Raw genomic sequence first — 11,517 nt, 5'->3', positions numbered from 1 at the left:
GCGCCCCCGCGCGGCCGCAGGTTCGCCAGCAGGCGGGAAGCCCCGCCCACTGCCCAGCATGGCCCCGCCCACAGCCGGGCACACACCCGCCGAGACTGGCATGGCCCCGCCCATTGCCGGCCTGGCCCGCCCACAGCTCGACGTGGTCCCGCCCACAGCCGGGCACACACCCACCGAGACTGGCAGAGCCCCGCCCAGCACCGACACGAGAGGCGCGGCCGAGCCGCTGTATTCCAAAGCCTGGAATACTGGAGGGATAAAGGTGCTCCGAAAAATTCCTCGCGTGCCGCTCTGGGGTTGCCCAGACTACGAGAGAGAGAGAGGTGCGATCACTGCATAGCCTCTTTCTCCCAAGCGTTGCGATGCCACGTGTGGCCTCCGTAAGGACCATCTTGGCAACCAAGAGGCACCCCTGGAGCACAGCTGGGCGCAGACAGGGTGTCCCCAGCTTGCTTACTGCTGCAACTCAGCAGGTTGCACGGGAGCAGGTGACCTCTCCCTGCAGCTCCAGGGCCAGGCCCAGGACAGAAGTGAGTCTAAGGGACAGTCTCAGAGCTTCATTTGTGTATTGGGTCTGGCTGAGATGGAATTCGTTTCTCCACACCAGCCCTCACAGTGCTGTGCTTTCCATTGGTAGCTAGAAAGGTGCTGACAACACACCAGTGTTTTGGCTATGGCTGAGCAGCACTGGCATAGCATCAACACTGTTTTCTCCAATGTTCTACCCTCCATCAGTAGGCTGGGGGTGGGCAAGATCCTGGGAAGGGACACAACTAGGCCAGCTGACCCAAATTAACCACAGTGATACTCCAGACCCTATGCTGTCAGCTCAGACACAAAAGCTAAGAAAAAGAGGAAGAAGGGAGAACATTCATTATTTACAGTGTCTGCCTTGCAGAGCAACCTCTGCACTGAAGCCCCACTTCCCAGGAAGTGGTCGGACATCACTTGCTGATGGGAAGTAGAGAATAATTTATTTTTTTTCTCTTTGCTAGTGCGTGCACAAACTTTTTCTTTAGTAAAGCGCCTTTTCTCAACCAATTAGTTGTTTTCCATCTTATTTTTTCTCCCGTCCAGCTGCGAAGGGGGAGTGATAGAGCACCTTGGTGGGCACCTGGTGTCTAGTCCAGGTGGACCCACCACAATTTGTCTGAGCACTTGACTGCCAACCCAGAGCACTGAGAGGCTGGTCTCTAGTGAGCTGCAAAGAGGAAGTTGAGGGTTTTGTTGGTTTTGTTTTGGTTTTGTTTTGTTTGTGGTTTTTTGTTTGTTTTTGTTTTGTTTGGTTTTGTTTTTGTTTTCTTTTGTTTTTGTTTGTTTGGGTTTTTTTAAGAAAGGAGATTTGAGACCCACCCACCTCTCAATGAAATGATAAGCACTTTTTAATGCAGAAAGGAGACAGGCAGAAAATGCCAGGTACATGGGAGGCACACTCATTTCTAGTGTAAGAAAAGCACAGGCTCTCTGGTGATTTTTGAGGTGGATATTTACAGCATCGAGCATATTTCTGGCTTTCCTGGGAAAGGTCTAACACTGAGGTAATGTTCCTGCTGGTTACACTGGAGCAAAGACATAGTCCTCCTTTCAAGAAGTCTTCGCATAGAGGATATCACAGGCCTGCTGTCACAGCCACCAGCGTGGGGAGCTGTGCATACAGAATCACAGGTCAGGTTGGAAGGGACCACTGGAGGACATCTGATTCAACCTCCATGCTCAAGCAGGATTATCCTAGAGCACATTGCACAGGACCATCTACGTCCTGAGGACCTCGCTGCCACTGTCTAAGCTTGCTTGGCCCCTGCAGATGAACCTTAGGATTAAAGGGTGGGCTCAGTTCCATGCACACTGTGTCTCACCTAAAAAAAAAAACAAACCAATGCACAGGCTGGAAGGTGTAAAGACCTTCCCCGGTTCTTCGTTCGCGAAGACTGGCCATTATCCAGAGAGTTCCTGAATCTCCTCCGTGAGGGAGACTCCACAACCTCTCTGGGCACTCTGTTGCAGTGCGCTGCTCCAGTCACTTGCACAATAAAGAAGTTCTTCCTCGTGTTCAGGTGAAACTTCCTGTGCATTGGTTTCTGCCCATTGTCCTATTGCTTGGCACCACCAAGAATAGCCTGGCTCCACCCTCCTGAGACCCTCCCGAGACCCTCCCTTAAGATACTTCCAGGCTTGGTGAGGTCCTCTCAGCTGTCTCTTCAGGCAGCAGCAGGAGGAGAGCTCCCTATGGATCTGTGCAGTGAGGGGGGCAGTTCCCACCCTGGGGCCTCCAGTTAAACTGTGTCGAATCCCACACCACAGGAGGCCAGAAGCAAGCCCAAACCTGGCATGGGTTTGGGGATTATTTTAAAAGCTTATTCCCTGAAGAATCAGAGAGTCATTAGGGTTGGAAGGGACTTCTTAAGATCATCTAGTCCAAACTCCCTGCCAAGGCAGGGTCACCTACAGAAGGAACATGTTCAGGTGCGTTTTCAAAAGAGGGAGACTCCGGGACCTCCATGGGCCGCCTGTTCCTGTGCTCTGCCACCCTCAGTGTAAAGTTCTTCCTCATGCTGAGGTGGAACTTCCTGTGTTTTAGTTTATGGCCAGTACTCCTTATGCTGTCACTGAGCACCACTGAAAAAGAGTATGACACCTTCTTCTAGGCACCCTAGAATAGATATTGTGTGCATTAAGGTCCCCTCTCAGGCTTCTCTAAATAGGTCCAGCTTCCACAGTCTCTCCTCATAGGGGAGATCCTCCGGACGCCTCATCATCTTCGTGGCCTCCGCTGGGCCCTCTGCAGTAGCTCCAGTCGTTTTTGCGCTGGGGAGACCAGAAGTGAACACCGCACTCCAGATGCGGCCTCACTGGGCCTGAGGAGGCAGGATCACCTCCCTCGACCTGCTGGCAGCGCTGTTCCTAATGCATCCCAGGATTGCGCGGGCGCTGCCGGCCGCGCGGGCACACTGCCGCCTGAAAGAACGAGCGGGCGCAGCCTGCGAGAAATCGGGGGAAAGGACTCGTCCTATCGCTCGGCACCGCCGAGAAGAGCGCGGCTCCATCCTCCCGACCCCCTCCTAGCGCGTGCTCTGTCGCGACCCGCCTCCTGTCGCGACCCCGCCTGGCCCCGCGCTGGCCCCGCCTCCGGCCGCGCGCACGGCGCGGAGCACGGCCCGAGGCTAGCGGCGGCGGCGGCGGCGAAATGGCGGCGTTGCGGGGCCCGGGCGGGCCGCGGGCGCTGTGCCTGTGCCTGTGCTTGTGCGCGGCGCTGCTGCCGCGGCCGGCGCGGGGCCTCACCGACGGGCTCTACTGCGGCCGCCGCGTCTGCTACGAGGTGCTGGGCGTCAGCCGGCAGGCCAGCAAGGCGGAGATCGCCCGCGCCTACCGGCAGCTGGCCCGGCAGTACCACCCCGACCGGTACCGCGCGGAGCCCGCGGGCGGCGGGGCCGGCGGCGCGCAGGCGGCACACGAGAAGTTCCTGCTCATCGCCACCGCCTACGAGACCCTCAAGGTGAGAGAGCGGGACCGCCGCCGCGGCCGGAGCCGCTCCGGTAAGCAGTCAGGGAGGGGAGGAAAAACACCCCGAAAAAACCTCCTTCGGTAACCAGCCCGGGAGCGCGGGGAGGAGGATGGAGTGCCCTTGGAAATCCCTTTGTGTTTAGGATTCGTTCTTTCGAAAATATTTTTTAAAAACGTTATTTATTTATTTTGTTTATTTATAATGAGCCGACTGCTCTTTATCTTAGAGGCATACCTTTAAAAGTAGCAGTGAGCAGGGTAGCATAATGGGATCTGTAAGGGAAGGCTTATCAGGGCGAAACATGTCTGTTTTTTGCAAAGATGGAGCCCAGGAATGGAAGAAAGAGACCTATAGGTGTTTTAAGACTACAAGGAATTAAAAAAGGGAAGTTGGTTGAGGTTTTGTTTGTTTGTTTGTTTGTTTGTTTGTTTTTTCTTTCGGAAGGGGAGTGTTGAATGGAATGCAGTTGAATCTGTCAAAATTAACTTTCCCATCCCAAAATTATATGGGGGAGAATGTGGAAAAACCCAGAGAAAATGAGAACAATAAGGTTTTGAAATGGCCTTCCATTGGACAGATTCCACAGCCTTGTAAACTAATTCTTAAAAGTTTTGTAAAACAGTCTTGTAATCGGTTCTTCATCTGAAAATCTTTTCCAGAGCAATATTTATTAGCTCCAGTCCATCTGGACTTCCTTTCTGAAGTTAAAAATACTTATCGCCTGGATTTCAACTACTTGCCTATTTTCCAGTTTTAAATGTCTTCCACGCAGTGCCTGCTTATTCATTTTAAGACCTACGTACATGAGCAGATAAGTGTGAGAACAAAATAAGTGAGGATATGAGTAAAGGACCAAAGATCTTCCTCTGTGCTTCATACTCACTTGATCTATTGCCAGTTCTACAGCAGTGTGGTCATTCAGAATCTGAATCTGAATGTGTTTTTCATCTCATCTTGCAGGATGAAGAAACGCGTAAAGATTATGACTACATGCTGGATCATCCTGAAGAGTATTACAGGCATTATTACCACTACTACAGCAGAAGATTGGCACCTAAAGTGGATGTCAGAATAGTGATCCTAGTAACTGTGTGTGCCATCTCTGTGTTTCAGGTAAAATTTCATGTTTATATCATTCTCTGAATTTCTGAAGAGAGAGATGCAGTGAAACCTGTCATAATGTGCTATTTGATAGAAAGTGAGGGTCTGTTCCTCTGCTGAAGTTCTGTGTGGTGTCCATAACAATCCTGAAGTCAGGATGTACTGAGCAGATTTTTAACTGCCTTTGGTACCTTGAACAAAAGTAGAGATTATTTTCTTTTAATTTCATTGAGACAAGTGTAGCTTTTCTGAAGAAGTTACGTGGTTCTTCCTGGCAGGTTCAGAATAGCTTGTTCTTGAGCACAGGCAGGACTAGTGCTCCAAATAATGGGTGTCAGTTTGTCAAGGTGCATAAGTAAATTTTTAAAAAACTGACTAATTACAAATTAAATTCAAGACTCAATTCACATAGAAGATCAGGAGTTTACTAAGGTTTGACTCTTGCACCTTTAAATCTTGAAACACCACAATGATGAAGTCAGGAAAGAAGCAAATTCTCTTCAGCAGTTTACTCTGAAGGTGGTAGGTCCAAGGTCAAGAAAACAGCCTGTGTCTTAGATGAGAAAACTTGTGCTGTTGCTGACAAATATTTAAGAGGAGGAAGATGCATAACTTTTTTTTTGGATCTGTTGGGTTACTGGGTCAAACATCACTAAAAATAACCAAGAAGTTTAAGATATAAAGATACAGCTTAGTCTGTGGTGCAAGATATCTCACTTTAGTGGGATATTGGGAGGTGAAATAATAAAACGTTTTAGTCAGAATTTGAGAGTTTGGAATAATAAATTCTAATGTGACATGCAACCAAATACCTGATTTCTCTGATTTTGTTCCAATGGCAAAAGTTTTATTTCACATCTTGTTTCTTCCTTTGGCTGTAAGTGGAGACACTTTCCTGCAGTCCATCTGCCATATGATTGCAAATTCAGTGTAAGCATCTGTGTAAACTAGTTTGCCCATCTCGCTTTTTTGTTGTTTCTACTTCTTGGCCTTTACTCAGGTGCCTACCTGGTTTCTTCCATGATTCCCCTGCCTCATCTCATGTCATTTACAAGGCACTAGATGGGAACAACATCAGTTCTGAGCTGATTGTGAGAGTCGTCTCCTCCTGTCTTCAGAAGGAATCACTCTTGGGGTTGTGCTGTGCAGGGCCAGGAGTTGGACTTGACAATCCTTTTGGGTCCTTTCCAACTCAGGATATTCTCAGAATATTCTCAGATTCTGTGTTCACCCAGTCAATATATTTGTGGTTTCTTGTTTGGGTTTCTTTGAAATTCACATTGAAATTCAGAGGGCAGTTGGAGATCATAGAGGGATGTTGAATCTTGTGAAGTAAATCCTGTCAGGCTAATGAGATAGTCACATACTTAATCTCTGTTTAATGAATAATGGGGAATATTGTATCATTAAATGTTCATATATTGGCTGCTCTATTTATAAGTCCAAGGAGTGGGGCTTCAGAGTGGCTGGCACAGCCTGGCATTAACCTTCAGAAGTTTACCATCTTCTCATAAACAAACCATTCAGAACAGTGCCTGCTTGTCCTTGCTTGTCCCTGTAAATTGCTGTGAGATACGGTTCTGTGCATCTCTTTTCCAGGTGCTTTACTGAGTTCAGAGGAATGATTACAGCTTCTGTAATACCGCAGTAGAACTGTTACCCTCAGTTTTTACCCTTACTGTGATGTAACTGTGGTTGAAGGCGTGTGACAGCATTATGTCCTTTTTTTCCTGTCAGACCTCCAGATAGGAATGTGTCTGTATAAAAATAAGTTTTTTACTTTTACTGTTCTTAAATTACAGTTCTTCAGCTGGTGGAGTAGTTACAATGAAGCTATCAACTACTTAGCTACTGTACCAAAATACCGTATACAAGCCACTGAGATTGCGAGACAACAAGGTTTGCTTAACAAGACTAAAGAAAAAGGCAAGAACAGGCGGTCAAAAGAAGAAATTCGTGAAGAAGAGGAAGAAATTATCAAAGACATTATTAAAAATAAAATAGATATAAAGGGTGGTTATCAGAAGCCCAAGATATATGATATCCTTCTATTTCAGATCCTTCTTGCTCCTTTTTACTTGTGCAAATACATAGCTTGGTACTGTTGGTGGATTTATTGTTTCACTATTAAAGGGCAAGAGTATGGTGTGGAAGAGAAGCTGTATATCATACGAAGATACATGAAAATGTCTCAGTCTCAGTTTGACAGCCTAGAAGATCATCAAAAAGAGACCTTTCTTGAACGGCAGCTGTGGATACGAGAAAACTATGAGGTGGGTAGCCCTGGTGAAAAACTAATGTTAGTTATCCATTGCTCCCAGAGTAAGAACAGGCATCTGGTGAAGATGCTTGGGATGGGTCTGTGCGAAGCATTGCTTCAATTTCAGTTTTTGCTTTCTAAATTGAAAACTGTCAGACAACCACTTGGTGTATTTACTTTGACTTTCTATGCACATGGCCTGGTAGACAACCGCTCCTGACTATTCCCGTGGTTGTAGGAAAGGATTTGCTCAATCAAGGGACATCCATGTATGCATACAAGATTCAGCTGAATCTGATAAAAGGCTTTCTTACGACAGTGTGTTATGACAAGGTTATTATGGCAGGTTGAAGATTGTTCTGTGTTCTCCAAAAAGCAATAATTTGTAATAAGGATTACCCTGATTGTCTGAAACTCCTATGTCATCAGCCTTTTAAGCTGTTAATTCCAAGCTCAGGGATGTTTTTTATTGTGGTTGTTGCTATTGTTGTTATTGTTTTGGGTTTTTCCACAACTGTTTCATGATAATTCTTTGACCTTCAGTGAGTCAGGGACTGTTCTTGCAGTGCTGAATACTTGCTGAAGTAAGGATGGTATATAAGGCCACAACTGGTACTGTTGCCATGTATAGCCAGTTACTAAATAGTCAATACATAATTGTTAAGGTTTCTGTGAGAGCAGCAAAAGAACATTAACCACAGCACGGAATTTGCAGGCCAGAATGATTTGGGATTGCTGGGGCATGGCAGATTGACAAAATACTCCGATTGTACTGCAGAGGTGCATCTGTGGGCCATCTGGGTGGGAGGTTTCTAAAGAAAATAACTTGAAAATACAAACTTGGCCTACTTAGGGGGAAGAGGGGCTGCTGCTGCTGCTGCTCTGCATCTGCTGTGAAAAGAAACGGGATGGTGGCAGGGCACCAAAGATAAGAGAATGCTTCTTCAAAAGAAGACAGGAGTGTATTACTCTGCAAACCTCAAGAGGAAAATAGTAAAATAGATGCTTTTGTGAGGAAAGGACTCGCTGGCAGGTGCATATGCGTGTTCAGTTAGGAGGGGATTGCTAGAAAGCAATCTGGAAGTGCAAAGATTGAGCAATGCTACTAGTCAAAGCAAGTGTTACATGGAAAAGGTAAGATAGGATGGGGAAAAAAAAGTCATGGTTTCTGATCCATGATGTTTTTAGCTAGTGATGTTTGGGTCACTGAATATAAAAGAGCTGTATTTGCCACAAGTGAAGTCTGTTTAGCCCACACTATTTCCTGTTGTGGCCAGCTGTTGATTTTCAGTAAAGAATACATGAAAGTTGCACCTGTATAGTAATATTTGTTTTTTACTTCCTGGAGAGGAAATAGTGTCTTTTGTAGGTAATTGCTTTAATAAGTTTTTCTTTAATAAACTTAACTAGTCACTGGAATGCATTAAAGCTTTCAGTGTCTGCTGTGCCATTTCAGTGAACTGCTGTGCAGTTCACTAACACTTGTAGAAGATGGGGTTTTTTGGAAGCCATACAGACTCCTGCTCATTCCAGTATTACTGGAAAATTAGAATAATGCCTTATTCTCTTATTGGACTACTGGTGCTTTTGTGTGCCACTACCATATCCTTGAAACTTAGTCATGTATATTCTAGGCTGAAAAACATGCTCTTAAGTGTTTCTTCCCAGAAGCTTCTATGTTCTTTCATCATTGGAGATGTCTACAGTTTTCTAATGCCCTTTTCAGGATGGGAAAGATCAAGAATTCAATACACGGGTACATCATGGACCTCCACAATATTTTTTTCTTCAATATTTTCCTAATGATTCTTCACTGAATATTGAGGTGGTGTATTTATGTAGCAATCTATAATGCTTTTAAAATCTTGTTCATGCATAGGAAAACCCTAAATTTAATTGCCTTCTGAGTCAGAAGTAGTCAGGTGACACTGAGATACCATAAACATTTGTGGTATTGAGATTGATACTGGCTGTATCTACGTAAACTGCATTCCAGAATAAAAGCATAAGTGCTGTTGCCGTTTTTCTTTTTTTTTAATGGATAACTGGTTTTGCTGATAACTGTAGATTTCATTACAATGACACTGTTTCTTGTCAGAAATGTAATTATTTATCACTTGGTACTGCAAATACTTGATGCAGAGATATTAACTTTAACTTAATTAGGAATAAAAAGTTCCATAGCAGCATTCTATGAGATAATGACTTTGAAATGGGAGAACTATAGTGAGGAGCTGAACATCTGGATTGAACAGTACGTGTGCTGAGGAGGGACTTGAAGCATTAGCCATTTGTGATGGTTTTAATCTAGGCCTTCCCTGGTTACAAATTTGTAACCAAGGAAGGGGCAATATTCCCAGTATTCCATACGATTTTTACGTAAATCGTAGTATAAATAAAAAGAAAGAAGTGACCTTCGTTCTTCTTCTCTTCTGCCGAAGTTCAAGAACGATGAGTCCCTGCAGTAATCTCGCTTATCTAAAACTGAGGCCTGCAGCATCCACTGACCTACCACATGGAAGCTTGGAAAATACTGGCAATGTCTGCCAATCCTACTTTCTAAGGGATGTGGTGAAATTTGTTTTACTAATTATTTTACTAATTCTCGAATTTAATTGTGCATATCTATTTGGTGTCCCTTTTTGTTTCCTTTTGTCCCTTTTTCTCCTTTCCCTATTCCTTCGAGGAATGTTTGGATTCCCGTTTACTGTGTACATAACATCTTAACTATAATATACATAAAATATATTTTTTATATAACTAACTGGATTTTCAAGTTCTTCAATTTGCATAGTTTTTTTCCTTTGCCCTGGGAGAAGTAGAAAAAAGAAAAAAGAAGAACTGCTACTAGGGAGTTAAACATTTAACAAAAAACCAAGTCCGAACCATCACACCATTGCTTACTGTGTATGTGGTTTTGTTGAATACAAAAGCATCTAGTTGGATTAAAAGTTCTGGAGCTTGCAGTACCATCTTAAAGAAGGTAATTCTGCTCTAAACAAAACAGGGAAGTCTCTGGACTACAACCCTTGGGCTGCAGGTGCTCTGGCACTTTGTGTCGGCCAAGGTCTGCTTCCATGTTGCAATTCAATCTTCTGTAAGAATAATAAACTGGCAAATGGTTGAAGTGTAAACATATCCCACTTAAGGTTCACTTAAACTGTTTTTTTAGCCTTATTAAAAACTTCTATCTGTTTATCAGGTCTATAAACGAGAACAAGAGGAGGAGTTAAAGAAGAAGATGGCCATGGATCCCCGATGGAAGAGATACCGGAGGTGGATGAAAAATGAAGGACCTGGAAGACTGACTTTTATTGATGATTAAAAGTTGCCGAACAGAATGTGTGCTAAAGTTGAAAGTAATTTGCAGAACTTTTTATTACATCTTTCAGAGTTTTGTCTGCTGTGACTTAGCAGTGATCTAAAACTCAGGAATTATTAAATCAGGCTGAAGCATAATACAGGTTTACCATTTTTGTAAATCAGACCTATTAAACAGGCTCAGCTCAATGTATATATGCCATTTACTTGGGGATCTCAGTATGGAATTCATTATTCCAAACAGTGTATTTTTGCTAGATATTTCACGTTCATCATCAATGGAACCATAACTCTAGTTTTTCTGAAAGTGTTCCTAGTTCAATCCTTGAAAGTCCTGTTTTTCCTCTTTAAACTGAAGGGTTCCTGCAAGTGGACTCTGGAAATTCATAAAAAGGATCCAAAGCAAGGACCATTTTCTGTTTTCCTCTCTTTCCTCCTACTTTTCAATCTAATTTCTAAGATGCCAAATTAGGTTTTTTTGATGTAACCATTATGGGGATTATACCAGACTACTGCTATTCCTGGTCCAGTTGGAAATGGAAATTATTTTTTGTGGGAATAAATGATGCATGATTGATCATCATCGTGATGCAAACAAGCCTTAATTCTTTGTTCTACAGAGTAATTCATGAAATAGTATGTTTAGAAATTTTGTGTTCATTTTTTTCATCTTGTACATTGAATTATACCTGCTTGTTCAGAACAAGTATACCAGTGAATATTAGTCTACTAAATGTGATATTTCTTTCACCAAAGTATTGGTTAAAGGGAAAACTGACCCTTTTATTAAAAAGGGCAATTTTGATGCCTTAAGTAAATAAAAATTTATATATGCACATTGAATTTGTTTTAAATTCTAAATCTAAAGTATTCAATATGTTTATCTCTTCTGATCAGACCTCAGAGTACTTAGAATAAATGATGCACAACAGCAGACTGTGGTTTCCTCTGTAACTTGGCCCAGGTCAGAGAGTTTCCATGATTTGCTGGTAAAAGGGATTCTGTTACCTTCTCTCTCCTGATTTTATTGGGGAAGGGCAAGTGGGAGCACAGTCTTTCTCCTCTCGTTTATGACACCTGTAAAAGCAAGTTCCTCTGAAGGGAACTGCTGAAGATGGTGCTTGATTAGCTACCTTCTGCAGAGACTGGTTCTGGGGGCGCAGCTTTTGAATGTGCTGCTCCTGACAAAGCCCATAGTAGCTAAACATTTTAAAATGCATATTAATTTTTGAAGCAAGAAGTTTCTGATTCTGCAAATGGGACCTGGCCTCATTCTTCACAGAAGAGGCTTCTCTATGCTTCTTTTGCTTTCACACACTTCTGGAATGTTGTC

At 43.8% G+C, this 11,517-nt stretch overlaps 1 protein-coding gene across 1 annotated transcript; it reads left to right on the top strand.

Annotated features, from left to right (window-relative positions):
* Positions 1-3,151: 3,151 nt before the first annotated feature.
* DNAJC25 (DnaJ heat shock protein family (Hsp40) member C25) lies at positions 3,152-11,118 on the top strand. Its single transcript, XM_027910066.1, has 4 exons — positions 3,152-3,493; positions 4,463-4,615; positions 6,406-6,876; positions 10,066-11,118. Exons 1-4 carry the CDS (start codon positions 3,185-3,187, stop codon positions 10,186-10,188), a joined length of 1,056 nt encoding a protein of 351 aa, XP_027765867.1. The 5' UTR covers positions 3,152-3,184; the 3' UTR covers positions 10,189-11,118.
* The last annotated feature ends 399 nt before the right edge of the window (positions 11,119-11,517 follow it).

The sequence above is a fragment of the Empidonax traillii genome, unplaced genomic scaffold, assembly GCF_003031625.1.
Source record: "Empidonax traillii isolate 1590-97213 ecotype Southwest subspecies unplaced genomic scaffold, ASM303162v1 scaffold3:size4013460, whole genome shotgun sequence".
Lineage (NCBI taxonomy): Eukaryota > Metazoa > Chordata > Aves > Passeriformes > Tyrannidae > Empidonax > Empidonax traillii.
Note: the sequence above shows the minus strand (reverse complement) of the source record. Positions and strands in the feature narration are given on the sequence as shown.

Coding starts and splice junctions, on each gene's coding strand:
- DNAJC25 (XM_027910066.1), top strand. CDS start 3,185: ATGGCGGCGTTGCGGGGCCCGGGCGGGCCGCGGGCGCTGTGCCTGTGC. Junction 3,494..4,462: donor CCGCCTACGAGACCCTCAAG/GTGAGAGAGCGG, acceptor CTCATCTTGCAG/GATGAAGAAACGCGTAAAGA. Junction 6,877..10,065: donor GGATACGAGAAAACTATGAG/GTGGGTAGCCCT, acceptor TCTGTTTATCAG/GTCTATAAACGAGAACAAGA.